Source organism: Halichondria panicea, chromosome 7 (assembly GCF_963675165.1).
Source record: "Halichondria panicea chromosome 7, odHalPani1.1, whole genome shotgun sequence".
In the NCBI taxonomy this organism is placed as follows: domain Eukaryota; kingdom Metazoa; phylum Porifera; class Demospongiae; order Suberitida; family Halichondriidae; genus Halichondria; species Halichondria panicea.
In genome coordinates, this window is record NC_087383.1 from 4,984,255 (window position 1) to 4,995,778 (window position 11,524).

The window sequence follows — 11,524 nt, forward strand, 5'->3', positions numbered from 1 at the left end:
GCGTGGCTGATATTGGCTCTTACACCCCCGCAGCCTAACCACGTGTGTTCTGGACACTAAGATTACTACAAAATCATCATCTTGCTGCTCTTTTTAACAAATTATTTTGTATCATGGTGGTAGATGTAGAAGGAGCTTGGGACCTGCTCAAAGGGGTACCTGTCACTCTGTGGATGCTGTCATCTGTGATGTTGCTCAGTGCTCTGAGCCCAGCATGTGCTGTGCACGAATTCACAGCACACAGGATGCAGCAGTTTGACTTGTATGGCAACCAGTATGGTGAGTTGTATCTAAATTGGGTCTGAAATTGCTGCTGGCAGTGTACCTGCATGTGAATGGGTGTAACGTTCAATTCTTAACCGTGACAGGTTCTCGCAGTTCTTTGGTGAACATGGAGGCCAGAGGGGAGGTAGCAAGCATGCTGAACAGGAAATGTGTTGTTGTGAGATGGGCGGAGCTTTCATATGAGTCTTTTATGGAACTTGTTGAGCGGGGTGCGGGTTCCATAATCATTTTATTACCTCTAGACATTGTTTCTGTGGACAAAAAGAAAATTAACGTGAGTGGTAGTTAAATGGCTTCTAGGAGTCTGTTCCATGGGAGGTGAAAAGAACCTCTCAATGTGCTGTGTTCTTTCCACATGCAGTGCATGACGTGTACAAGCCTTCCCACATTGTTAGCACAATTGAGTACAGTACGTGTGTTTGCAAGTTGTCAACGCAGTCATTCACCTTTTGTATCCGGTGTTCTTTTTTGTTCAAAGAAAATGTATGTACATGCACAATTCATATGTAAGATCAAAGATAAATCTCAGTCATGTGATTGTCGTGTGTCTCACGTGCAGGAGTGGCGACAACTGGAAGCAGAGCTACTGTTAACAAAGGTCCCTATTCCGGTGTACTTTGTCCCTGAGGACACGGGGCTCACTCTGATTCATAACAAGCTGGCAAACAATGCAGAGAAAGAGTCTAAGTCTTCAGTACTTTATCGTAAGAGCTCGGTATTGTGGTGCTACATGTACATACAAGTAGCTAGTTACTGCAGAGCCATGTGTTTTGTGGGCTAATGATCACACCTAGCTTTCATTAAAATGTCTTTCCTGAAATGTGGCTTTTTATAATTATGTCACTGTGGACTTGCAGGAATACTTTCAACTTTTTACGAGGATGGATACCAGATGACAAGTAGTGATCAACAAGAATCAAAACCTGACAAAGATGTTGAAATTCATACCATTACTGTAAGTATCGAAGTATCGCCAATGCGAAATATCTGGAAATAAATTTCTTATTTCAGATCATGACTTTAATCTGTAAAAGTGTGTAAGCTCCATGCTAATTATTCTTCATGATCAATGGTCTACTACATGTATTCAAGGGGATCTCTCGCGTGTAATCAATCCTCGTAGTTATAGGTAGATGTATCGAATGAAAACGAAGTACTAGCTGCTCTTCAATTTGCTCATCACAGTGAAACCTATTGTGGTCAGCTTATATACATGTTACATGCACGTACTGTATTACTAGAATGTTTTGCGAGCATCAAACATACGCAAACTTTGCGAGGGTTGATCAAATCGCAAAATCTAAAGTAGTACTAGTAAACACGATACTTGCCAGAATGCAATAGTTAAGATCGCAAAGGTCAATTTTTCTGTTGATTTATATTCTAGTAATACGGTATATATAAGCAGATCATGCTCTCCAATATAGCTATGTTGATATGCCCCAAAGTAGTGTGTTTCAAGCTAACCATGCACTTATACATTACAGCCTTGCTTTTGGTCCTGAAAGGGTCTATCTACATGTATCTACGTATTTGTGCACGTGTATTTGTGTGTATACACTGTACATGTATGCGATTCTTAAAGTACATGTAAGTTTAGTTTCACTGTTTTCCATTCACTTTCTTATAGGGCAAGCTGGTGGGCGCAGGTGTGGAACACAAGCTTCCTACTCTGGCAATCTTAGCTCACTATGATACCACTGGGCTAGCCACTGTGAGTCATGTTGTAGTACCCAGTTTTTACTTGTAGTACGTATCATTTCAAAGTAAATTATTAATATTCCTTGCGATGTATATTGAACTACAACAACGTTGATAGCATGAACCACTCACCATTGACTGCTATACATGTACATGTAGCTCTAATGCAAGTGTTTCTGTGTGTACTGTACATGTAACCCATACGACTTGGTATAGTACAGTTTCCTTGTGTGCTACCATTCTATAGAGTCTCCCTTCCCACGCTGGAGCTAGTGGAGTGGCAGCAGTGCTGGAGTTAGCACGACTGTTCTCCAGGTTAGCCCTCTAGTCTGTAACAGTCATTGGCTGTTGCAATACCTGATTTGCATTTTATCTACATCACTGATAGATGTGAGGTTAGATAGCAAACAATAGTACTTTGTCTGCACACTTATGTTACCATCGGGATGTGCCCTTAGTAGTGTTGCCCTAGCTGTCAGGAAAACCATTTATAGCCCATAAAATAATTGTACGTCATTTGATCTGTAAACAAGAAGTCCAGAGGTTGTTTGCATTGATACTCTAATCTACAGGTTTTATGCCGACCCCAAGCAACGGCCTAAGTACAACCTCCTCTTTGTACTGAGCGGGGGTGGGAAGTTCAACTACTTTGGTACCAAGCACCTAATCTTTGAACAGATGGATAATCAGGACGATGATGGTCTCCTGCCACAGGCAGAGTACACAATGTGTCTGGACGAGATTGCATCAGGGGATAGTCTCTTTGTGCATGTCTCCAAGCCACCCAAAGAGGGTACCAAGCCTCATAAACTACTCAAAACTCTTAATGAGGTGTGTTATTACTCTGCGTGTGTGATGCATTTGTACATGTTGTTTCTTGAACCACCTGGCCTCAAGTATATCTGTATTCAGTATAGTTGTGGGAATTGTGTGTTAAAGACTTGTAGTAGTGATAACAAGCCTCGTGAAGGTACAGTTGTAACTGCTCAATTGTTGCAATGCGAGAACAGCTAAGAGCTTCTATACACGTATAGCTTTTTTATTGAAGAATTTTTCGTTCTCAAGTTATATCTAGTTTTATTTAGTGTACATGGAATACAGTTGTAGTCTCTTCGACTCGTGTAGAAATTTTCCACTCCATAATACTTAATAAGGCGCTAGATCAACCTTTTTGCAGCTCTACCCCATTTTCTCATAAAGCCATTCCTTTTTCAACAGATCTGTACTGATGCTTTATCACTGCAGGTGGCTTGGCCAATTGATTGCCTACATGTACATGTTTTACGTGTCTTAAGTTTTGTGTCATTATAATTATGTTAAATTTGCATCTTTCCAGACATGGGCATACATGTACCCAGACTCTCCTTTCCCCTTGGCCCACAAGAAGGTTAAACTAGGTGACGAGTTGTTAGCATGGGAACATGAGCAGTTCTCGCTGAAGAGACTACCAGCTGCCACTCTCTCTTCTCTGGAGAGCCACAGTGACCTCAGCAGACGTTCCATGTTTGTGACCAGGTGAGATGTGATTCGTAGTGGGTCTGTCCCTTCTTGTGGATATCAATTCCTTTGTCTCGATCTTCACAAACTTTTTCTCTGTGGAGCAACCAACATATTTGCAGGTACAGCTAGTACATGTATTGTTGTTCAATATTTTTAGGTCTGAGAACAATGTGGACATTCTTTCTCGTAACGTCAAGGTCATTGCTGAGGGAGTGGCTCGACACTTATTTGAAGTCTCCTGTGAGGTAGTTTGCTAATTTATTAGTAAGACTGCTACTGTGTAACAAGTAATGTCTGGAGACTCTTTGTTACTCTCCTGTTTGGTTTGTACGTGTTTACTCCATAAAATGTTCTCCCAGAACTCGTCAGATTGCGGTGAGGTGTTTGAAGGTAGCGAGAATGGTGTCCATACAGATTTTCTCAAGGCATGGATGGAGTTTCTGGCCTCCAATGCTCGCTCCCCTCAACTAATGACTCAGGAACACCCTGTAGTAACAGGCCTTGAGCAGGTAGGTAACTGTGGTACGCCGCATGTAACATTTAATTATGTGTTTCTGTCAGTCATAATTACATGATTATTTAGACTGCATATGTGCTATCGTGTTACTCGTTGTGCAGGCTCTTGGCAGATATGCTCACGATGTTACTACCTACAGTCATAAACCAGATGGATCGTAAGTATTTAGGAAATTCTTTAGGGGCTATTGTAATCTGTTTGTAGTAGAAATGTATGTACATGTACGGACATTTTATGGATAATTATTATTATGCCTCGAGGTGTAACCGCAAAAGCCATGCAGTAAAGCTTACATGTGTGTGTCTGTCTCTCTGTGCATGTAGCAATTGCTAACAATTGTCGTAATTCATGGATTTGTGACTAGAGCTTCTTTCTTGAGTACTTTTACTTATAGTGAAGGCTGTTGCAGCTTTTCAGACTCAGCATAGTCTGTTCGCACATAGTTTTATTCAACGTAGCTACCCACTAAGTAGCTACAGGAGTAGAGCTGCATAACTGTACTGCCAGAAACAGCAGCAATTTTGAACTTGACATCTCTGCAGATCCACCCCTTTTTTGCTTATTCATTGACAGGAAAGGCAAGTGGCAACAATTTAGTCATAATTACCCGAAGCCGTGCCCAGCGGGTATAGTTACTAGTAGTCCGTTGGTTTGTTTGTTTGTCACATCTGAGCCTGCTCACCTAGATGCCATAGCGCTGCGTTTACAGCAATAAGTTATTAGTTGGAAGATTTTGATGTTTAAAGCCTCATTGTCGAATAAAAGCAAGCAGAAGCTTGAACTTGCACGTTGGCTAGCTAGCTAACGCATGACTTTTATTCGAGGTAGATCCCCGGGAAAAAAATTTTGAACTTTTAATGCAAAACCGGGTATGCGTAAGGGTAGGTCAGGTAGCTCAGATGGCAACATTCCTCTGGTTTCTATATATAGATCTTATTATTCATGTCAAAAGCCGAGAGTTAGCGCTCCAGTGCTCTAGTTATAATTATTATGCTAATCGTATGATGTGCTATAATTATAGTGACTGGAGTTTGTATAGCAATTAATCCCGTATCACATCCGGTCACGTCGCCATAGACATCATGCAATTACCTGTCAAGAATGACAATGTGTGGTTTTAAAATGAACGGCTGCAGCTGAAAATGTTAATTAATAAAACTGCCGAGAACTTCATCATAAACGATTAGAAATTAATAGTATGGTTACTCGTGCAAAAAGGGATTAATAGCACTCATAACAAGCATTGGAAAGGTTCATAGCACTCGGCTGCACCTCGTGCAAATACAAGGCCAGCTATTGCCTGTTACTCATGCTATTAATCCATATTAATTATACAATTATATTACAATCATTGCAATCATCATTAATCTATTTAACCAAACACGGTAATTCGCTTGCACTGTCAGATAGATTCCATCAGTTAAGTCGAATACTCATATTAACTTTGTTCATGTCATGAGAGCAAACTCGTTACAGTACGTATCAGCTGTGTTTATAGTGTCCCCTCAAAGGTTGCATTAACTTGTATTGTCATGTATGTCATAAATCCAACTAAGATGACTGTAGTATACAATCTCTAGGGAGATAATCTGTCTGTTCAAGAGCTGAGCATTTTCTGCACTATTCAGGGAGCCTGAGTTTGTGGTGTATGATATCTCCGAGACAAGGCTACAAGCTCACCGGATAAAGCCTGCTTTATTTGATCTCTTTCTAGGACTGGCTATTACAGCTTATGGTTTCCTCTGGTACTTATCTGTGCTGGTGAGTTGCTTCATGTATCATGATTTGTGTATAATATATACAGTCATGCACATGCATGCCATTCCATTGAAGTGTGATGCGTGACGTTAAATTGAGAGAGCAATAAAAACATTTTGGCTTTGATACTTAAGAAAAACAGTTCATAATGATAACCATTTTGCTCTGCAGTTTTTCCCCACGGTTTGGCCCCTCATCCAGTCAATCCCCTTGCCGATCCAAGTACGAACAATCCGACCAACTAAAATAGACTGACATAATTATATAATATTATTTTGTATGAATTGCAGTAACTGCATGCATGTTGAGTATGTACGTGTACCACCAGTACGTATAAACGTGGCTCTGCTGTTACATGTACGTGATGCATGCGTACTATGGAGTATATTAGTGCATGCATGTGGGTCAGTACAATTGAGACAAGCATAAGCGAGCATCATCATGCACACTAATGTGGATTGCAGAGAGGGAAGTCTAAATATAATGTCAATCTTTAATATTGACTTCAGTGAATCATACTGTCATTTTATCGCATGCATGGATCTAGTGAGTATAGTCTGCTAGACATACTTATACTGCCAAGTTGTCACGGCCGCCCGACTCACGTACTGCACTGATTTCATTAATATTGTTTACATGAAGACTATAAGAAAGGGGTGAATAATTTTTTAATTACAAAAGCATGCAGGGTAAAGTATACGTATAACAAATTATAAGACTGACAAACGCTGTGATTACTGTATGCACCCAAACACAACCACAAATAAGTATGATCAAGACACAATATTGTTTTTGCCTATTAATTGCTCAGTCTCATTTCTATCAGAGGAAATAGAGTGGTCCAATTCGTCTTTGGCAGTTACAACCAGGGAGGTTCTACGTGTGCACATTGCTGAATCGTGAAAAAAATAAATTATCTTAACAGCTAGAGTGGGCAATACGACAGGGAATCGGGCAGTTACAAATTATGATAACCGACAAAGTTACAGTCGAGTACCACCTCTATACCAGACACTTACTATTATTGAACACTAGCTGTCATGCGCATATTGACTATGATACAATTATACTATACATGCAGTGGAACCTCCATTACACGCTATATAACGGCCAAGAGCTCAGGTCCGGATTGAAACTACAATGACTTCAATGTAAAGCAACCTCTCAGGAGCGACCACCTCTCTACTCCGTATAACGAGCAGCTTTCTATTATTGCTGAGATAGCATTATTGTGAAAAAAACCTAGCTGTAGCTTGTCTCTACAGCCTTTTCAAAGCTTGTATGAGCTAAAGAAGCAGTTAGCAAAGCTCCAAGATTCATTCGCAGCCAGAAATGACTCATAGAGCATACAATGTATGTATTGTCTTCCTTGGGAGGTTTTGATATACATAGATGGCAATTGAAACTTCCCAAGGAAGACCACCTTCTCTATAACGGCCAAAAGGTGCCCGTTTTATAGAGGTCCCACTATATAATTATACACTGACAGTGCTAGTAGCACTAAGGTATGTCAATCACTCACCATCAGGAACATGTACGACAATTCATCTAGCTACCTCGGGAATAATTCATGAAGTGGGCATTCACCATAATTTATTGCAATTTTTAACTGTCACAAACTACCAACTGTCAGCTAGTTAGTGCAAAGCATCATGTTTGAACTACAACTGCGAACGTCCACTCCTATAATTTTATAGCAAACACACCGTAGGTGTCAAACTTGAGCAAGTATTATAGACTGAGCGTATATGGCTGTTGTGTAGGCAATTTTGATAGTCATGAAATACGTCACATAATTATATAGACAATAATTATAATGTCCACTAACAGAGACAAATGTACGTACCTTTAGACTTGTTGCTCACTCTCAAGAACATAATGAGTGACAACACGGCAAGAGCAACACAGGCGAGCAGTGACGCTCCTCCAGGTACGAATACCAGTACGTGGCGATAGAACGACTGGCATTTTGGGCAGCACACACTGAATGAATGTATACGTACATAATTATACCTTGTAAAAATTATGATTGCATGTACATGTATATACATGTAATATATAATATACAATGTAAACGTAATCATTTGTTTTAAACTCACTGTTCTGTGTGATTACAAGGGTGAAGGGCTTGAATGACTGCCACAGCGATGCCATTGGATATCTTATCAGTGAAGCTCATTAGTCCATAGACAAAAGCACCACTACCCTATTGTGTGTATGTCATAATTATGATTGTGTATTATTGTTCAAACAATGTACCAGCTTTGAAACAGCTAGTAAGGTCACTTCCTTTAATGGCCCTAGATTTAAGGTTTCAAGAAACCATATGGGTAAGCCGTACAAACCTACAGTGCATGTGTACATAATCACCACAGCGGGTCCAATGAGGTCAGCCACCATAGACAAGGAGGTGACTAAAATGGTGGCCCCACCCCCTCCTATCAGTACTGTCGACCCGTACAGGAACACCTCCTCCACTATATTCTGAGGAACACTCTGGACCCAGAACCACACACTGAGAAAAGAAATACATAACTAGTACACCACATAACACATAATGGTTACACTTACAGTCCTCCCCAGATGAGAGCCAGGCCGATAAAATACACCATCTGAAAGTAAGGGGTAACTTATTGAATTACACGTATGTACATTTCAGTAGTTGAACACACTTCATAGATTTGCATGCAGTAATAAGAGATTCAATACCACATGGTTGAACGTACATATCTGCCAATAATCTTGTTGAAGAACTTGAGAAGGAGAGTCATAAGGAATCCTGATACATAAATCACCAGGGGACCAATAGCCACACTATTCTGTGTGGTACGGAGAATATAGAGTATGAAGAGCTACCCGGTCAGTATAAAAGGCATGAGGAATATCCACTAGTATAAAGAATGTACATGCAGTCATATTTTTAAACATGTGCTCAGGTAGGCTTTTTATGCCAAGCACTTGTAAATGACTATTTCAAGGGCAAACATTACACGGTGTTCATACATTCAGCACAATTACGCTTTAGCTCTAGTGCAAGAGAGGAATACACAAGCATGTAAATTGTGCCCATAAGTCAAGCGTCAAGCTTTGTCACTCACCACTCGCCCCAAACATGCTCTGATGCAAGTTGGGACATCGTCCGGTTTCTGTGTAAGGTATACATGGTCCTAGATACATACCTTATTCAATTTAAGTGAATCCACTAGATACAGGGGAATGTACACTTGAGTCAGGTTCACCATCAGTCTCGTGCACATGTAGATCACAGCAACCTGCACAAGTGGAATTTGGATCACAATACACCACAGGGTGGTCAATATGACACGCACGGCACACACACTGTACTACATGTACATGTAACCTTGTCCCAGGTTAACATTAATTTGCGCTATCTCCCTTCCAATAAAAATGCATAATGAATGTAATAGTCCACATTGTACGTCTATATAGAGTAGGGGTAGCCAAACATACCATATAGCGGGTCATTAATTTTTATTGGTGCAAATTTTCGTACAGATCGAGTACCCATTTAAATTTCGTATAGCTCAGGATAGTGACGTTGAACCTAGTGTGCCAGAACATTTTTGCAGTTTTAATTTTCGTAGGTGCTCTACTGATAAGAAAAATACAAAATTTCCACCTTACGAAAATAACCCGCTATACAGTAGTAGATTTGAGCGAGAATGGTGAATGGGCTGACAATCAACACCATCACCATCACCACAGTACATGCAGCAAGTACATGTACACATTTCCATACAAGAAGTCATGTTAGGCACAGTCCATTGAAAATCATGCTGTTCATGCACATACATAATTATGCACACACAAATGCTATTGTACATATTAACGCAGCTATTAAAATAGAGCAGCTGTCTACACATTATAGACAAAATAATCATTGTAACATGTACATACACCGGAAATATTCTCCCACCCAGTGTTGAGCGATACAATCAAAGCCAATTTAGCAAATATCCTCCACGAACATAGCAAAAACGGCCGGACGCAACGTCTATAATCTCGTTTTCAGGCTGATTATTATACAAGACGGATTGACGTACGGCTCTCTCTTGTTTCCACACTTTTCGGTGCTTCCTCTGGCCAATCAACTTTCATATTGTTTTTCTCAGACTATTAATTGTTAATACAGTTAGTGTATAATTATTATACCACTGAGGCTATAAACCTAACAACAATAAATGTATTTGAAAAGATCAGAAAGGTAAAACAATAAGACTTACAGCGTAAAACTGAGGGTTGAGGAACCATTTATAAAACGCAAGCTTCTTGCCATTACTCTTCTCATCGTTCTGCTCTGCAGATGTGCTTGGCTCTCTAGTTCCAGCATGGAAGAGCAGGGAGCAGAAACACCCCGCAGCTATCACCCCAAGTGCAGTACCCTGTAATATTGAACAATAACCTAATTATTGACGATGTACCGGTAATACACAATACACACCTTCTTTTTTATTAGCATAAGCAATTAAGGCAGCGCTAATTCCTGCATCATACTTATTCTATGACACAACATTTTAAGATGCACCACTCACTCACACAGTGTGTATATCAGGCAGATCGATCTAAGATAATTAACTCACTCACAGAGAAAATCCACACATCCCCGGGTACTACATCATCTCCAGTGCTGTGCCCCAGTGTCTCCAGGAGCACAAACATCACCACAAACACACTCAAGTTGGACACAATTGTGGCCGAGTACCTGGAGAGAATTCATCCCACCTTACTTTTTACACATTACATGCGAAATACTAGATGTGTATATAGACAATGTACATCTACTGCTCCCTCACCTGATGGCGTTGAGCCCCACTCGCTCGTTTTCATTCTCTGTCAACTCTGGAATGAGAGAAAGGTGACTAATTTGAACTGATGCCCATCCAAATTGAAAAATGATGATCGGAATGGAAAAGTAGATGACTTTAATGTGTATTGGAGTCCCTTCAGTGTTACCAGCATTGTCAGAGTAGGTATTATCATTACAATTGGATGACAAATTTGTGCCATTTGGATTGCTCACTCCATTTGTGCAAAACAAACAATTGTGCCAAAAGAAGAAAAACGAGATTGCAACCATTATGGTACCAACCAGATGCCAGGTTTTTCTGCGCCCATATCGTGATCGGGTTTTATCACAGAGGAATCCTATGACTGGGGTAGCAGCGGCATCAGCTACTTGTCCAATGAGCAGTATTATACCAGCATATGTGTTGTCTATTTGGAGTACAGCATGGAAGAACAACAGGAGGTAAGTGAACCACATGCTGGCACATAGATCGTTAAACACATGGCCAAATCCATAAGCACCTTTGCGAACAATAGATAAGTGCTGATGACTAGCAACAGGCACGGAATCAACACCTTGGACTGAGTTTACTCTGTGTGGCTCCATAGGCTCCACTGAGCCATTCTTAGGCTCCACTGAGCCATACCTAGGCTCAACAGAGCCATATCTCGACTTTGATGGGGGCCTGGAAGGCAGGAGAGGGGGAGGGCTAGTTGGTGTCGGTTTACTGTCAATGCTGGAACCATCCAGGCTCTCTGTATAGCCAGGAGGGGGAGAGTTTAGACTCGGATTGGCCTTCAGACTATCCATGCAGTACAGTTTCGCACGCTCAAACGATGACTTTTGACTGAGGCAGAGTAATAATTACTGTTGCCTGTATTTATAGTCTAAATCACATGACCTATTAGATCTAATTACTCTAACCTCATGATCATAAAGTTTATGTTTAGACTATA

The 11,524-nt window shown here is 40.6% G+C and overlaps 2 protein-coding genes across 3 annotated transcripts; one reads left to right on the top strand and one right to left on the bottom strand.

The window, feature by feature from the left end:
- Positions 1-30: 30 nt before the first annotated feature.
- On the top strand, positions 31-6,115 carry LOC135338871 (BOS complex subunit NCLN-like). 2 transcript variants are annotated; one of them, XM_064534957.1, is made up of 13 exons: positions 31-279; positions 369-559; positions 845-989; positions 1,143-1,240; positions 1,916-1,999; positions 2,234-2,301; positions 2,559-2,817; positions 3,323-3,501; positions 3,644-3,731; positions 3,846-3,995; positions 4,105-4,160; positions 5,632-5,764; positions 5,933-6,115. In XM_064534957.1, exons 1-13 carry the CDS (start codon positions 114-116, stop codon positions 6,014-6,016), a joined length of 1,701 nt encoding a protein of 566 aa, XP_064391027.1. In that variant the 5' UTR covers positions 31-113; the 3' UTR covers positions 6,017-6,115. The 2 variants fall into 2 exon arrangements, with proteins under 2 accessions (XP_064391027.1, XP_064391028.1); XM_064534958.1 differs by lacking the exon at positions 5,933-6,115 and having other exon boundaries at positions 5,584-5,726.
- Positions 6,116-6,374: 259 nt separating this feature from the next.
- Positions 6,375-11,378, bottom strand: LOC135338870 (major facilitator superfamily domain-containing protein 12-like). Its single transcript, XM_064534956.1, has 10 exons — positions 10,576-11,378; positions 10,367-10,484; positions 10,006-10,164; positions 8,941-9,033; positions 8,488-8,580; positions 8,333-8,373; positions 8,132-8,276; positions 7,861-7,967; positions 7,608-7,744; positions 6,375-6,653 (listed from the first exon to the last, which is right to left on the bottom strand). Exons 1-10 carry the CDS (start codon positions 11,376-11,378, stop codon positions 6,535-6,537), a joined length of 1,815 nt encoding a protein of 604 aa, XP_064391026.1. The 3' UTR covers positions 6,375-6,534.
- Between the last annotated feature and the right edge of the window lie 146 nt (positions 11,379-11,524).

What these genes read in the sequence shown, in the direction of transcription:
- LOC135338871 (XM_064534957.1), top strand. Translation starts at nt 114, where the DNA reads ATGGTGGTAGATGTAGAAGGAGCTTGGGACCTGCTCAAAGGGGTACCT. An exon ending in CTTGTATGGCAACCAGTATG is followed by an intron (nt 280 to 368) that starts GTGAGTTGTATC and finishes TAACCGTGACAG; the next exon opens with GTTCTCGCAGTTCTTTGGTG. An exon ending in ATACCACTGGGCTAGCCACT is followed by an intron (nt 2,000 to 2,233) that starts GTGAGTCATGTT and finishes ACCATTCTATAG; the next exon opens with AGTCTCCCTTCCCACGCTGG.
- LOC135338870 (XM_064534956.1), bottom strand. Translation starts at nt 11,378, where the DNA reads ATGGATAGTCTGAAGGCCAATCCGAGTCTAAACTCTCCCCCTCCTGGC. An exon ending in GGGATGTGTGGATTTTCTCT is followed by an intron (nt 10,165 to 10,366) that starts GTGAGTGAGTTA and finishes TCAATATTACAG; the next exon opens with GGTACTGCACTTGGGGTGAT. An exon ending in ATTCACTTAAATTGAATAAG is followed by an intron (nt 8,581 to 8,940) that starts GTATGTATCTAG and finishes CGTACCACACAG; the next exon opens with AATAGTGTGGCTATTGGTCC.